This window comes from Elephas maximus, chromosome 1 (genome assembly GCF_024166365.1).
Source record: "Elephas maximus indicus isolate mEleMax1 chromosome 1, mEleMax1 primary haplotype, whole genome shotgun sequence".
Lineage (NCBI taxonomy): Eukaryota > Metazoa > Chordata > Mammalia > Proboscidea > Elephantidae > Elephas > Elephas maximus.
The window spans coordinates 71,194,603-71,210,960 of record NC_064819.1 but is presented as its reverse complement, the minus strand read 5'-3'; the positions used below and the strand labels follow the sequence as shown (position 1 = coordinate 71,210,960).

The 16,358-nt window shown below is 39.8% G+C and overlaps 1 protein-coding gene across 1 annotated transcript in view; it reads left to right on the top strand.

Moving 5' to 3' along the window:
* KIAA0319 (KIAA0319 ortholog) overlaps positions 1-16,358 on the top strand; it is a 77,665-nt gene that overhangs the window by 49,543 nt on the left and 11,764 nt on the right. Inside the window, exons 14-16 of the mRNA XM_049884937.1 lie at positions 10,847-10,998; positions 12,743-12,881; positions 13,493-13,652. Coding sequence (XP_049740894.1) covers positions 10,847-10,998; positions 12,743-12,881; positions 13,493-13,652 — 451 coding nt within the window. The remainder of the gene's footprint in view (positions 1-10,846; positions 10,999-12,742; positions 12,882-13,492; positions 13,653-16,358) is intronic.

Genomic DNA, 16,358 nt, shown 5'->3' with positions numbered 1-16,358 from the left:
GATCATATACCACCTCTTTAAATGGTTGAATATCAACTAATTCTTTTTAGTATAATGACTCTGTGTATTCCTTCCATCTTCTTTTGATGCTTCCTGCGTCGTCTGATATTTTCCCCATGGAATCCTTCACTATTGCAACTTGAGGCTTGAATTTTTTCTTCAGTTCTTTCAGCTTGAGAAACGCCAAGCGTGTTCTTCCCTTTTGGGTTTCCATCTCCAGCTCTTTGCACCTGTCATTATAATATTTTCCTTTGTCTTCTCGAGAGGCCCTTCGAAATCTTCTGTTCAGCTCTTTTACTTCATGAATTCTTCCTTTTGCTTTAGCTGCTCGACGCTCAAGAGCAAGTTTCAGAGTCTCCTCTGACATACATCTTGGTCTTTTCTTTCTTTCCTGTCTTTTCAGTGACCTCTTGCTTTCTTCGTGGATGATGTCCTTCCACAACTCGTCTGGTCTTCGGTTACTAGTCTTCAGTGAGTCAAATCTATTCTCAAGATGGTCTCTAAATTTAGGTGGGATATACTCAAGGTCATATTTTGGCTCTCGTGGACTTGCTCTGATTTTCTTCAGTTTCAGCTTGAACTTGCACATGAGCAATTGATGGTCTGTTCCACAGTCAGCCCCTGGCCTTGTTCTGACTGATGATATTGAGCTTTTCCATCGTCTCTTTCCACAGACGTAGTCAAGTTGACTTCTGTGTGTTCCATCTGGTGAGGTACATGTGTATAGTCACCGTTTATGTTGGTGAAAGAAGGTATTTACAATAAAGAAGTCGTTGGTCTTGCAAAATTCTATCATTCGATCTCTGGCATTTTTTCTGTCCCCAAGGCCATATTTTCCAACTACTGATCCTTCTTCTTTGTTTCCAACTTTTGCATTCCAATCGCCAGTAACTATCAATGCATCTTGATTGCATGTTCGATCAATTTCAGACTGCAGCAGCTGATAAAAATCTTCTATTTTTCGTCTTTGGCCCTAGTGGTTGGAGCGTAAATTTGAATAATAGTCGTATTAACTGGTCTTCCTTGTAGGAGTATGGATATTATCCTATCACTGACAGCATTGTACTTCAGAATACATCTTGAAACATTCTTTTTGATGATGGATGCAACACCATTCCTCTTCGAGTTGTCATTCCCAGCATAGTAGACTATATGATTGTCTGATTCAAAATGGCCAATACCAGTCCATTTCAGCTCACTAATGCCTAGGATATCGATGTTTATGTGTTCCATTTCATTTTTGACGATTTCCAATTTTCCTAGGTTCATACTTTGTACATTCCAGGTTCCGATTATTAATGGATGTTTGCAGCTGTTTCTTCTCATTTTGAGTCGTGCCACATCAGCAAATGAAGGTCCCGAAAGCTTGACTCCATCCATGTCATGAAGGTTGACTCTACTTTGAGGAGGCAGCTCTTCCCCAGTCATCTTTTGAGTGCCTTCCAACCTGGGGGGCTCATCTTCCAGCACTATATCAGACAGTGTTCCACTGCTATTCATAAGGTTTTCACTGGCTAATGCTTTTCAGAAGTAGACTGCTGGGTCCTTCTTCCTAGTCTGTCTTAGTCTGGAAGCTCAGCTGAAACCTGTCCTCCATGGGTGACCGTGTTGGTATCTGAATACTGGCCGCATAGCTTTCAGCATCACAGCAACACTCAGGCCCCCACAGTACGACAAACTGACAGATACGTGGGGTAGTCAAAAGTCTACCATTAACTTATTTATTTTTAAAATTTTATTGTGCAGTACGTGAAAGTTTCTCATTAAAAAATTTATACACAATTTGTTTTGTGACATAGTTGCAATCCCTACGTTGTGTCAGCACACTTCCCCTTTCTCTTTCCACCCCGAGTCCTCCATGTCCATTCCTCTAGTATTCCTGTCCTTTCCTAACTTCTTATTTTTTGCTTTGGGCAGGTGTTGCCTGTTTAGTCTTGTATACTTGATTAAACTAAGAAGCACATTCCTCACATGTGTTGTTTACTGTTTGTCTAATCTTCAGGAGTAGCTTCAGTCCTGAGTTAGCTGTTTGTCCGGAGGTCACAGTCTGTGGGGTTCCTTCAGCTTTTGTCAGACCAGTAAATCTGGTCTTTTGTGTGTGTGTGTGCACGTATGTGTGTATGTGTGTGTATGTATGTGTGTGAATTTGAATTTGTTCTACATTTTTCTTCTGCTCTGTCTGGGACCCTCTATTGTGATCCCTGTCAGAGCAGTCAGTGCTGGTAGCCGGGCACCATCTAGTTCTTCTAGGCTTAGGCTTGTGGAGGCTATGGTTCATGTGGTCCATTAGTCCTTTGGACAAATATTTTTCTTATGTCTTTGGTTTTCTTCATTCTCCTTTACTCCGAACGTGATAGGACCAATAGATGTATTTTAGATGGCTGTTCCCAAGCTTTTAATACCCCAGACACTACTCACTAAGGTAGGATGTAGAATATTTTCTTTATGACCTATGTTATGCCAATTGACCTAGATATTGCCTGAAACAATGGTCCCCAGCTGTCAGCCCCAGTAACTCAATCCCTCAAGGTGTTTGGATGTGTCTAGGAAGCTTCTATGACTTTGCCTTGGTCAAATTATGGTGACTTCACCTATATTTTGTGTTGTCTTTCCCTTCACCAAAGTTAACACTTGTCTATTATCTAGTTAGTGATTTCTCCTTCCCAGCCTTCTCCTCCCTCGTAACCATGACAGATTTTTTTTTTCAGTGTATGTCATGGATTGAATTATGTCCCCTAAAAAATGTGTGTATCAGAATTGGCTGGGTTGTGATTCCCAGTATTGTGTGTTTGTCCTCCATTTTGTGATTGTAATTTTATGTCAAAGAGAATTAGGGTGGGATTGTAACACCCTTACTAAGGTCACATCCCTGATTCAATGTAAAGGGAGTTTCACTGGGGTTTGTCCTGCACCACCTTTTATTTTACAAGAGATGAAAGGGAAGCAAGCAGAGAGTGGGGGACCTCATACCACCAAGAAAGCAGTGCCGGGAGCAGAGCGCATCCCTGTGCTAAGCAGCTCCTAGTCGGGCGGGGAGCAGGGGGGAGAAGATTGATAAGAAGGCCGATGGAGAGAGAAAGCCTTCCCCTGGAGCTGATACCCTGAATTTGGACTTTTAGGCTACTTTACTGTGAGGAAATAAGCTTCTCTTTGTTAAAGCCATTCACTTGTGGTATTTCTGTTATAGCAGCACTAGAAGACTAAGACAGTGTGTAAACCTTTTCTTGTTTTTTTTATAATAGTGGTCTTATACAGTATTTACTGTCTTGTGATTGACTTATTTCACTCAGCATAATGCCCTCCCAATTCATCCATGTTGTGAGATGTTTCACAGATTCATCATTGTTCTTTATCCTTGTGTAGTATTCCATTGTGTGTATGTACCATAATTTGTTTATCCATGCATCTGTTGATGGGCACTTAGGTTGTTTCCATCTTTTTTACTATTGTGAATAATGCTGCAATGCACGTGAGTGTGCATATGTCTATTCGTGTGATGGCTCTTATTTCTCTAGGATATATTTCTAGGAGTGGAATTGCTGATCATATGCTATTCCTATTTCTAGCTCTTTGAGGAGGCACCATATCGTTTTCCATAGTGTTTGTACCATTTTACACCCCCACCAGCAGTGAATGAGAGTTCCTATCTCCCTGCAGTTTCTTCAGCATTTATTTCCTATTTTTTAGGGCCAGTAATGTCAAGGTGAGATGGTATCTCGTTGTAGTTTGGATTTGCATTTCTCCAATGTCTAATGATCGAGAGTATTTCCTTGTAAGTCTGTTACCAACCTGAACATTTTTTTTGGTGAAGTGTCTGCTCATATCCTTTGTCCATTTTTTAACTGGATTATTTGTCTTTTTTGTTGAGTTGTTGAAGTTGTCTATAGATTTTAGAGATTAGATTTTTGTCGAATATACCATAGCCAGAGTTTTTTTCCCAGTCTGTAGGTTCTGTTTTCACTCTTTTTGTGTAGTCTTTTTGATGAACGTAAGTGTTTAATTTTTAGGAGCTCCCAGTTACCTAGTTTATCTTCTGGCATTTGTTCATTTTTAGTTATGGTTTGCATTCTCCTTATGCCATATATTAGGGCCCCTAGCATTGTCCCTATTTTTTTCTTCCATGATCTTTATTGTTTTAGGTTTTATATTTAGGTCTTTAATCCATTTTGAGATAGTTTTTGTGTACGATGTGAGATATGGGCCCTGTTTCATTTTTTTTTTACACCTGGGCATCCGGTTATGCCAACACCATTTGTTAAAGAGACTGTTTCTTCCCCATTTAATGCACTTTGGGCATTTGTCAAAGATCAGCTGCTCATAGCTGGATCGATTTATGTCTGGGTTCTGCATTTTGTTCCATTGATCTATGTGTCTGTCATTGTACCAGTACCAGACTGTTTTGACTACCATGGCTCTATAGTAGGTTCTGAGATCAGGTAGTGTGAGCTCTCCTACTTTGTTCTTTTTCTTTAATAATGCTTTACTTATTCAGGGCCTCTTTCCCTTTCACATAAAATTGGTGGTTAGATTTTTCATCTCATTAAAGAATGCTGTTAGTATTTGGATAGGGATTGCGTTATATCTGTAGATCGCTTTGAGTAGGATTTACATTTTCACAATGTTGAGTCTTCCCATCTGTGAGCATGGTATGTTTTTTTGTTTACATAGATCTGTTTTGGTGTCTTCCAGTAGTGTTTTAGAGTTTTCTTTGTATAGGTCTACTACATCCCTGGCTAGATTTATTCCTAAGTATTTTATCTTTGGGGGGACTATTATAAATGCTGTTGTTTTCCTGATTTCCTTTTTGAAGTTCTCTTTGTTGGTTTATAGGAATCCAATGAATTTTGTATGTTGATCTTGTATCCTGCTACTCTGGTGAATCTATTACTTCCAGTAGTTTTCTTGTGGAATCTTTGGGGTTCTCTATAGGATCATATCATGTGTGAATAGGGATAGTTTTATTTCTTCCTTTTCAATTTGGATACCCTTTATTTCTTTTTCTTGCCTTATTGCTCTAGCTAGGACTTCCAGCACAGTGTTCAATAGGAGTGCTGACAAAGGGCATCCTTGCCTTTTTCCTGTTCTCTGGGGGGATGCTTTCAGCCTCTCTCTGTGGAGAATGATATTGGTTGTTGGTTTTCTGTAAAACAAACAAACAAACAAAAAACCCATTGCCGTCAAATTGATTCCTACTCGAAGTAACCCTATAGGACAGAGTAGAGCTGCACCATAGGGATTCCAAGGAGTGGCTGGTGGATTTGAACTCCTGAACTTTTTGTTAGCAGCCTGGCTGTTAACTACTACTGCACCAGCTGCTTTCTCTAGAGGCCCTTTAGTATGTTGAGGAATTTCCCTTCTGTTCCTATTTTATTGGGAGTTTTTTTTATCAGGAATGGATGCTGGACTTTATCAAATGCCTTTTCTGTGTCAACAGAGATGATCATGTGATCCTTTTCTTGTGTTTTATGTGATGGATTACGTAGATTGATTTTCTAATGTTGAACCATCCTTGCATACCTAGTATGAATTCCACTTGGTGATAGTGTATTATTTTTTTGATATGATGCTATGTTATATTGAGTAGAATTCTGTTGAGAATTTTTGAATCTATATTCAGGAGAGATATTGGTCTATAATTTTCTTTTTTGTGTGATGTCTTTGCCTGCCTTTGGTATCAAGATTATGCTGGCTTCATAGAATGAATTCAGGAGTGTCCCTTCCTTTTCTGTTATCTGAAATAGTTTGAGTAGTTTTGGTGTGAGCCCTTATTGGGATGTTTGGTTGAATTCTCCAGTAAAGCCATCTGGGCTAGGGCTTTTTTTGTTGTTGTTGGGAGCTTTTTTTATTACCTCTTCTATCTCTTCCCTTGAAATCAATTTTTTGCCTTAGTTTGTGTTAGTTTAGGTAGATAGTGTGTTCCTACACATTTTCCATTTCCTCTAGGTTCTCAAATTTGTTAGAGTACGGTTTTCCATAGTATTCTGTTATGATCCTGTTTATTTCAGTTTGGAAACCCTGGTGGCGTAGTGGTTAAGTGCTATGGCTGCTGACCAAAGGGTCGGCAGTTTGAATCCACCAGGTGCTCCTTGAAAACTCTACGGGGCAGTTCTACTCTGTCCTATAGGCCCGCTATGAATCGGAATTGACTCAATGGCACTGGGACTGGGCTTATTTCAGTTGGGTCTGTTGTAATGTCCCTATTTCATTTCTTATTTGGGTTATTTGCTTCCTCTCCTTTTTTTCTTTTGTCAGTTTGGCCAGTGGTTTGTCGATTTTTTTCAAAGAACCAACTTTTGGTCTTGTTCTTTCTATTTTTCTGTTCTCTATTTCATTTATTTCTTCTCTAACCTTTATTATTTCCTTTCTTCTAATACCTGTTGACTTCTTTTGCTGTTCTCTTTCTGTTTGTTCAAGTTGCAGGGCTAACGTTTTGATTTTGGCCTGTTCTCTTTTGATGTGTGCATTTATTGTTGTAAATTGCCCTCTGAGCACTGCTTTTCCTCTCTCCCAAAGGTTTTGGTATGATGTGTTTTCATTCTTATTTAATTCTAGGAATTAATTTTTTTACTCCTTTGATTTCTTCTATTACCCAGTTGTTTTTTAAGCAAGGAGCTATTCATTTTCCATGTATTTGATTTTTTTTTTTCCTTGCTCTTCCTGTTATTGCTTTCTACTTTGATGGTGTTGTGATCACAGAGAATGCTTTGTATTATTTTGATGTTTTGGATTTTATTGAGGGTCGCTTTGTGGCCTAAAATGTGGTCTGTTCTGGAGAATATTCCATGTGCATTGGAAAAGAATGTATACTTTGCTGCTATTGGGTGGAGTGTCCTATATGTCTGTAAGGTCAAGTTGGTTTGACTGTGGCCTTTAGATTTTCTGTACCTATATTGAGTTCCTTTCTAGATGTTCTGTCTTTTACCAGGTGGTGTGTTGAAGTCTCCTACTACTGTTGTGGAACTGTCTGTTTCTCTTTTCAGTGCTTTTAGAGTTTGTTTTACGTGTTTTGGAGCTCTGTCGTTGGATGCGTAGGTATTTATTAGGGTTACATCTTTTTGGTGGATTGTCCCTTAAATCATTATATAAAGTCCTTCCTTGTCTTTCATGATTGTATTTGCCTCAAAGTCTGTTTTAGCTGAGATTAGTATTGCCACTCCTGCTTTTTTTTGGGGGGGGAGGGGTGGTTACTGTTTGCTTGATATTTTTTTTTCCCGTCCTTTGATTTTTAATGTATTTGTGCCTTTGTGTCTGAGATGTGTCTCTTATAGACAGCATATTGTTTTTTTAATCCATTCTGCCACTCTCAGTCTCTTTACAGGTGCCTTTAAGTGCTTTATATTCAGTGTGATTATCAATAGGTGTGAGTTTAGTGCTGTCATATTGTGCTTTTTTTTTTTTTTTTTTGGTCTTGTTGGCATTTTCTTTGTTCCTCTTACCTTCCTGTGCTGAGTTCTTTTTGTTTGTGAATTTTCTTTCATTATTATAGATTTTATGTTTTTCTTTTGATGTGTAGGTTTGTTAATGTACTTTGTGATTACCTAGAAATTTATGCTTGTCATCCTATGTTTGATTTTATTTTATTACTTGATAATGCCTTGACTTCCTCTCTATTTGAAAGTTTTATACCTACACTGTTTATTCCTGCTTTTATTGTTTTGATATTGTTGTCATTTACAGATTGATGTCTCTGTTTCCCTGTTTTAATTCTTTTAGCTTTGTTTTATTACTGAGAATTCTTAACTTAGGTTGGTATCTGGCTGATGCTTTCCTCTGTCCTAAACTCAGGTTGTTCCCTGATGTTATTGTTTCCCTAACCGAAGGACTCCCCTTGATACCTCTTGTGAGCTTGATTTGGTTTTTACAAATTTCCTTAATTTCTGTTTGTCTGGAAATGACCTAATTTTGCCATTGTATTTGGGAGAGAGGTTTTCAGGATGTATTATTCTTGGCTGGCAGTTTTTTTCTTTCAAGGTGTTTTATATGTCATTCCATTGCCTTCTTGCCTGCATAGTTTCTGCTGAATAGTCAGAATTTAATCTTATCGTTTCCCCTTTGTATATGACTGTGTTTTTCTCAAACTGCTCTCAGAATTCTTTCTTTGTCTTTGATTTTGATAAGTGTGATTATGATATGTCTTGGTGACTTTCTCTTGGGGTCTGTCCTATATGGGGTTCTTTGAGTTTCTTAGATAGTCACCTTTTCATCTTTCATGATATATGGGGAGTTTTCTGCCAGCAAATCTTCGACCATCTTCTCTGTGTTTTCTGTTTTCTCCTCCTGTTCTGGAACTCCGATGATGCCAATTTTTTGCTCTTTATTATGCCCCCCATAATTTTTAGGTTTTCATCATTTTTCTTCATACGTTTCTCTGATTTTTCTTCAAAGTAATACCCATGGATTTGTCTTCAATCTTGCAGACTCTGTCTTCCATTGTTTCAAATATGCTCCTAAAATCTTCTATTGAATTGTCCATTTCTGAAATTTTGTTGTTTACCTTTTAGATTTTAGTTGTTGTTTTTGTATGATTTCTAATTGTTTATTTATTTTGGCAGTTTGTGCTTATATTTTTTTTCCTGAATTGTTCTGTTGCTTTGTGTTTTCTTGATTTTGACTTTATTTTTGTTGGTTTTGTCTGTGTTTCCATGATTCTGTCTATTTTTTCCTTGATTATATATGTGTTTTCCTTGATCTCTTTCCTAAACTGTTGGAGAACCCTAAATATTAGTCTTTTGAATTCCGTATCAGGTAGTTCCACTGCTTTTTCTTCTACCTTATATCTGATTCTTTGTTTTGTTTACTTTCTAGAGCCATCTTGTCCTGTCCTGCTTTTTTTTTTTTTTTTTTTTTATATTTGGATATTGTCTTTTGCCTGTAAGACATTAAGGTATTCTTTTTTTTATTGAGTGTATGTTCATTTTTTTTTTTTTTTTTTTTTTGCAGCTTTTTTTGTTTGTTTTGATGTGTTAGACGGGTGGGCCTTGTTGCTCACTCATCTGTGGGCACGATTGCTCTCACCACCTCGTCCACATGGGCAGAGCAGCAGTAGGCAGGGTGCACCTGTTTCACTGTTCACTGGTTTAACAAAGTGGCTTAGGGCAGACTGGGTGGTCTCTGTCTGCCTCATGATGTTGGCCCAGTGGTGTGGGAGTGTGTTCACAGCCCCTTGCCAGATGGGCAGGGGTGTTGTATGGGGAATAGTACCAGCTCTTTTCCCACCATTCATCAGCTGGTTGAGTGGCAGGAGGGGAAGGACGGTATGGACCCGGTGAGGTGGGAGACGTAAGCACTGAGATGCTCTAGCTGTGGCGGCACAGTGGGGGCCTGAGAGAAAGCATTGGAAAGTGGTGCATGGGGCTAGGTGGGACTGAAAAAGAAAAGGAAGAAAGAAAAAGAAAAAAGGTAACAGTTTTTAAAATAAATAAAAAGATAAATGGTGCACAATTGGGAGCCAATGATTGGAACCAGATGGACCTGGGGGCTGGTAGGAAGGGAGGGGAGGTGACATACAGAGCTGGGGCGGAGGGGGGGGAGAAAGAAATGGAAGGGGAAAAAAAAGAAAAAGAAAAATGGTGGCACAGTGGGGGCCAGCAAATGGGGGTGGGGCAGACCTGGGGCAGTGGTGGGTTAATGCGTCAATGGGTTTCTAGCTGTGGTGGCACTGCAGGGGCTGGCAGGAAGGAGGGGAGATGGTATATGGGACTAGGGAGGAGGGAGAAAGAACAGAAAGAAAGAAAAAAAGAAGAAAAAAATGGCAGCACAGTGGGGTCCAGTGAGTGGGGGCAGAGTGGGCCTGGGGGCCAGTGTGAAGGAAGAGGAGGTGACATATGGGGCTAGGTGGGAGGGAGAAAGAAAAGACAGAAAAGGAAAAAAATGGCAGTGTGGCGAGAACCAGCGTGTGGGGCAAAATGGACCCAAGGCGGCAGTGGGCCACTGGTTCCATAGCCACTGTGGTGTGGCAGGGGCCAGCAGGAAGGCGGCAGAGGTGGTGTATGGGGCTAGGTGGGAGGAAGAAAGAAAAAATCTCTAGTGTCCTTTCTCAGGATGAAAGTGGCTGATGACCAATAGGATGTTAATAACTCTCTTGGAGCAACACTTGGCTATCCTGACCCCCAGTTTCTGAGGCTTGACTTGTTTTTAAGGAAAAGTTGTGTCCCATCTGAGCAAGTAAGATTTGCCTCATAGCAGCCTCATCACCAAACTGGGGCCAGTTCTTGTTATGGTCTCCCCACCACACCCATGTTGAGCTAGATGCGTCTTTGTCCCTCACTTCTGAGTCTGTTACACCAACAATTGCTCTTTTAGTAGCTCATTTATATCTAAGAGTCAGTCAGAGGAGTGAGGATCTAATTATCATTGACTCAAGTTATTTATCTTACTTAGGCAGGCAAGATTCAGCAATACCAGAAATCAAAATATTTCTGTGGCCAGGTGGTGTGGACCAGTACAAAATTATCTATATTTAAACCAAATCATTTTCACTTTCTGAACCCTGAACATAAGTACGATCATTATTTCTATTTTTTAAGGAGAAAAAAAAAACATAACAATATTAGTTAGAAAAATTCCCAATGTTTTGGCTGCCACCTGATCTTTCATCCCAAATCACCACTAGGTAAGCACAACATGGCTTTAAGAAAGTCTATATAACTAAAAAAAAAAAAAAAAAAAAATTTTTTTAGTTATATATTATTATACGGGTATTTTGGGCAGAAAATAATATCCTTTGGGTATTTTCAATCTATGTATCTGTCGATGGAACAGTCATGGATATTTTATATACACTGCTTCTAATACCAATGTTTTTAAACCAATCTCTTTACTTTCATTTTTGCTATATTTGACTTAGAAAATAATAGTCCTCCCAGAGCCCAGGCTGGTGGCAGACATGTTCTTGTGCTTCCCAATAACTCCATTACTTTGGATGGTTCAAGGTCTAATGATGACCAAGGAATTGTGTCCTATCTGTGGACCCGGGATGGCCAGAGTCCAGCAGCTGGAGTGAGTACTTAAAGAGAATCACCCCTAGACCACCTATTGTGACCTCTCTATTATATCTTCATTTCCCTTTTCACATTCCCCACTAAGGTTATTATGCTTATAGGTTTGAGTGCTCTGAGGGTTGGAGACAGCAGGTTGTTAGATTTAACAAAAGCCGAAAGCCTTTCTGACTTTTTCTGTGGACAGACTTTGGATAGGGTAGGAAACCAGGAGGGCAGTGGTGGTTCAGTAGTAGAATTCTTGTCCTCTATGCAGGACACCTGGAAACCCTGGTGGCATAGTGGTTAACAGCTATGGCTGCTAACCAAAAGGCCGGCAGTTTGAATCTACCAGGCACTCCTTGGAAACCCTATGGGGCAGTTCTACTCTGTTTGATAGGGCTGCTATGAGTCGGAATCGACTCAACACCAATGGGTTTGGTATGCAGGACACTCAGGTTTGATTTTTGGCCAATGCACCTCATGTGCAGCCACCACCCATCTGTCAGTCGAGGCTTGCATGTTGCTATGATGCTGAACAGGTTTCAGCAGCACTTCCAGACTAAGATAGACTAGGAAGAAAGGCCTGGCAGTCTACTTCCAGAAATCAGCCAATGTGACCCTGTGGATCACACATGGGGATGGCACAGGATCATGCAGTGTTTTCTTCTGTTGTTCATGGAGTTGCCGTGAGTAGGGAGCCAACCTGACAGCAGCTAATAACAACAACAAAACAACAGGAACCCATAGCCTGGAGGGATTCTGAAGCCAAGTCTTCCAGTGGAGACCATTCTGCTCCTCAGCTTTCCCATCTTGCCTGTTTTAGTCGAAGTGGATTCTTTCCTCTTCCTCACATTGCACCAGATGGGGCAATAGGACAATTTCACAAGTGCAGAAACTGAGGTATAGAGGTGGAAAATGACTTGGACAAGGTCACGTAAGTCATCCTTGACCAAACGTACAGAACCCAGGTTTTTAAGCTCCTGGCTGGCATTTCCCCCTCATTAAATCACTCTGCCTCTGAGGCTATAAATTTAGGTTTATTTTCATTCCTGTTTTTGCTACATACTTGAGACATATAAATATACTCTTGGGGCTGTACCAAAAGAGTAGTCACAGGGAAGGAACTGAAAATGCTTTGTACTTTCTAAAGCACCTGTAGAATTAATAATATTCAGGCTAGGTGGTGCATTGGCTTCTAAACGTCATGATAATGAGTCTCTGTTCAGAACGCTCTTCTGTTAGTGAGTTCAGAGCAGGGATCTGGGAGATTCTCCTCAACTTCTTTTGAGCTCTGACTCCCACAGAACAGAGATGTTTCTGCCCAGCTTCTTGGGTCACTTGAGAAGGTGAACATGATACACTCCAAGGGAACCCAAGATGAGAGGATTGTAAAGCTATGTTTAAAAATAAGACCCAGAAAACTCTTCAGAGAGAGTACCTCACCTAAAGGCCTTTGCCCTTAATTCAATGATCTTTCTCTCTCTTGGATGAAAGTAATCAGTAATTTCTGGAAAGTCCTTGTGGCCAGTAAGCTCAGCTCAGGAAGGACTGTATGAGGAATTTGTGTGCCATGTGCCTGATGTGGAAAAGACACTGAGGATTCCTTCTATCTATACCTAACCTACCACCCTTGTTCCTCTTCAACTCCCTGTTAAAATCATGCATGTGTGAAAAAATGGGATGCTGAGGTTTGCAATCAACAGAAACTCAGAAACCGGGAACTGAGTACTGACAACTGCCTTGCGAATTGCGTTACTTCATAGGATGTAATCGAAGGCTCTGACCACAGCACAGCCCTGCAGCTGACCAACCTGGTGGAGGGTATCTACACTTTCCGCCTGAAAGTCACTGATGGCCAAGGGAACTCGGACACGGACACTGCCACTGTAGAAGTGCAACCAGGTGTGTGTGTGTGTATGGGCTTCTGAGCTGGAGCTCTCCACTGCTAACCAGAAGGTCGGTGGTTCAAACCCACCAGCCACTCTACTGGAGAAAGATGTGGCAGTCTGCTCCGATAAAGATCACAGTTGGAATCGACTTGACAGCAGTGGGTTTTGTTGATGCCAGAGACAAACACCTAATGTGAAGTGGACACAATGACGCAGTACTGGGAGGGCTGAGGGTGGGGGCCCTGGGGAGGTGACCATACTCCCTGGATCTAATGGCTTGGCTGGATGTCTCCTGGTGTAAACTGAGCAGTACCCACAGTGCTGGGAGACTGAGTTTTTTTTTCCAGTCCTAGGCAAGTGTGCAGGGTGCAAAAATCTCAATTATCCCCAAGGCACACTTGATTATCTTCTGGAGCAGAATTAATAGACAACAGACTGGGAGAACGCAAGGAAAAAGCACTCTCAGTGCCCTTTGTGGTGTTCAGAAAGATTTCTCTGAGTCCTAAAACCCAAATACAGAAATTACACAGAAGTAAGTAAACTCTGATGCAGTCAGTCCTTGCTCCTTATATTCTTCAAGCCCATGGTTTCCAGGTGGAAATTCCATAGCTTCTCTTTTCCCAGACCCTAGGAAGAGTGGCCTGGTAGAGCTGATCCTCCAGGTTGAGGTTGGGCAGCTGACAGAGCAGCAGAAGGACACGCTTGTGAGGCGGCTGGCAGTGTTGCTGAACGTGCTGGACTCAGACATTAAGGTTCAGAGGATCCAGGCCCACTCGGATCTCAGGTACGGAGCTGTACGTCCAAAGCAGGGTCTGGCCCCACAAAGTTCCTGCTCCTCCCCATCCCACTGCCACAAGAAGCTGTGCGTTTCCTTTGCTTGTTCTGGATTTGTGCACGTACTTTTACCCTATTCATATGTTTTATTTTGTTTTTTCTTCTCAGAGGTCAGTAGTAAGGCCATCATTCTAGTTCCTTCCTACAAGCCTCAGTAAATATTTGCTGATTGAGAATGGTCTGAATAAAGGAGTTAGGACTATCAGAAGGAACTGGTTTTAGCTCTGTCTTCAGACGGCATACAAATGGCCTGGGGCATGCGAAGAGGATATCTCGTAGCCAGATTTCATCTCTGCCCACATTCACGGGGACTGAGGCTTTTCTCTTAATGTTGATTACACTCGCTGCCTTCTGGAAGTCCATGACACTCAGATTCTGGCCTTTCTTCTTATAGGATTTAAGTATTTAACTGAGCTTTTTTAAATTTTTTATTTAAAGCTCTTACTCAGCCTATGGCTAGTAGGGTGGGGTAGGAAGAGAAAGAGAGTATGAGAATATGGGAATAAAAACCCATTATACACAATAGCTTCATTTGCTAGTTATTGTCAGTTATTCTACTTAGGTTAGTATTCTAGATGGGTCTGTATAGCTTACTTAGAAAATTAACAAATTAAAAACAAATTCTAATTATTTTTTTGCAACCATTTCAAAAATGTGTTACACATCTTCTTTACTTACAAAATGCAAAATACTGAACAAAAGACATGTCTGAAAATCAATGAAACCAAAAGTTGGTTCTTTGAAAAGGTGAACAAAATTGACAAACCTTAGCTAGACTGACCTAAGAAAAAGAAAGAAGACAAAATTACTAAAATCAGGAATAAATTGCTAAAATCAGGAGTGAAAGAGGGGACATTACTACCAACCTTATGATAATAAAAAGGATGATAAAGAGGAATACTATGAACAATGATATATCAACAAACTAGATAATCTAGATGAAATGGACGAATTTCTGGAAAGATATAAACTATGGCAACTTACTTAAGAACAAAATAAAAAGAGTAGACCTATAAGAAGTCAAGAAATTGAATTAGTAATCAAGCAGTTTCCCGCAGATATTTAAGAAAAAATAAACCCCAGTTCTTCATAAACTTTTCCAAAAAATAAGAGAAGAGAGCACTTCTTAACTCCTTCAGTGAGGCCAGTATTATCCTGTTACCTAAACCAGAGACATCACAAGAAAACTACAGACCAATATCATTTATGAATATAGATGCAAAAATCCTTAACTGAACACTAGGAAACCAAATCCAACAACATATAAAAATGATTATATACCATGACCAAGTGGGATCTATCCCATGAATGCAAGGTTGGATTGACATATAAAAACCAATCAATGTAATAACCATATTAATAGAATAAAGAACAAAAATCACATGATCATCTAAATAGATACAGAAGCTTTGACAAGATACAACACCCTTTCATGATAAGAATACACAATAAAAAAGAATAGAAGGGAACTTTGTCAACCTGGGAAATCCTGGTGGCATAGCGGTTAAGAGCTATGGCTGCTAACCAAAAGGTCGGCAGTTCAAATCCACCAGGCGCTCCTTGGAAACTCTATGGGACACTTCTACTCTGTCCTGTAAGGTTGCTATGAGTCGCAGTTGACTCGACAGCAGTGGGTTTGGTTTTGGTTTTTCAGTGTTGATCTGATAAAGGACATCTACAAAAAACTTACAGCTAATATCACACTTAATGGTGAAAGACTGAAAGCTTTCCTTCTAAGATCAGGAACAAGACAAGAATGTCCACTTTGGCCACTTCTGTTAAACATTGTACTGGAGGTTCTAGCCAGGGCAATTAAAGGAATAAATGACACCCAGACTGGAAAGGAAAAAGTAAGAGTATGTCCAGTTTGCAGATGACATGATCTTATATACAGAAAATACTAAGGAATCCACACACACACACACACACACAAAACTATTATAGATAATAAACAAGTTCAACAGGGTTGTAAGATATAAGATCAATATACAAAAATCAGTTGTAGAAAGATGAGAATGTAAGGGGCCAGGGAAACTAGATTAATGGAAATGGAACAACCAGAATGGAAATAATGAGAATGTTCACATGTTGTAAAGAGTGTAATCAATCTTACTAAACAATTTGTGTAGAAATTGTTGAATGGGAACCTCAACCTGGGTATAAATCTTCACTGAAAGCACAATAAAATATTATATAAAATAAAATTATAAAATCCGTTGTATTCCTAGGCAGCAAACCAAAGTTAAATTAAGAAAATAATTCCACTTATAATAGCATCAAAAAGATTAAAATTCTTAGGAATAACTTTGACAAAAGAAGTGAAAGACTTCAAAACATCTTTAAAAGAAATTTAAAAAGACCTGACTAAATAAATGTAAAGTCATCCCATGTCCATGGATTGGAAGAATTAATGTTATTAAGATGGCAAACCAGACAAAAAACATCACAAGAGTTTTCAAGTTGGTCTACAGATTCAACACAATTCCAGCTTCCTTTTTGGCAAACCAACCCTAAAATTCATTTGGAAATGAAAAGGGACCTGGAATAGCAAAAACAACCTGGAATAAGAACAGAATAGGAGGACTCACGCTTCTCAATTTCAAAACTTACTAACTAAAAAAACAAAGTAATTGAGACTCCAGATATAAACTCTTCA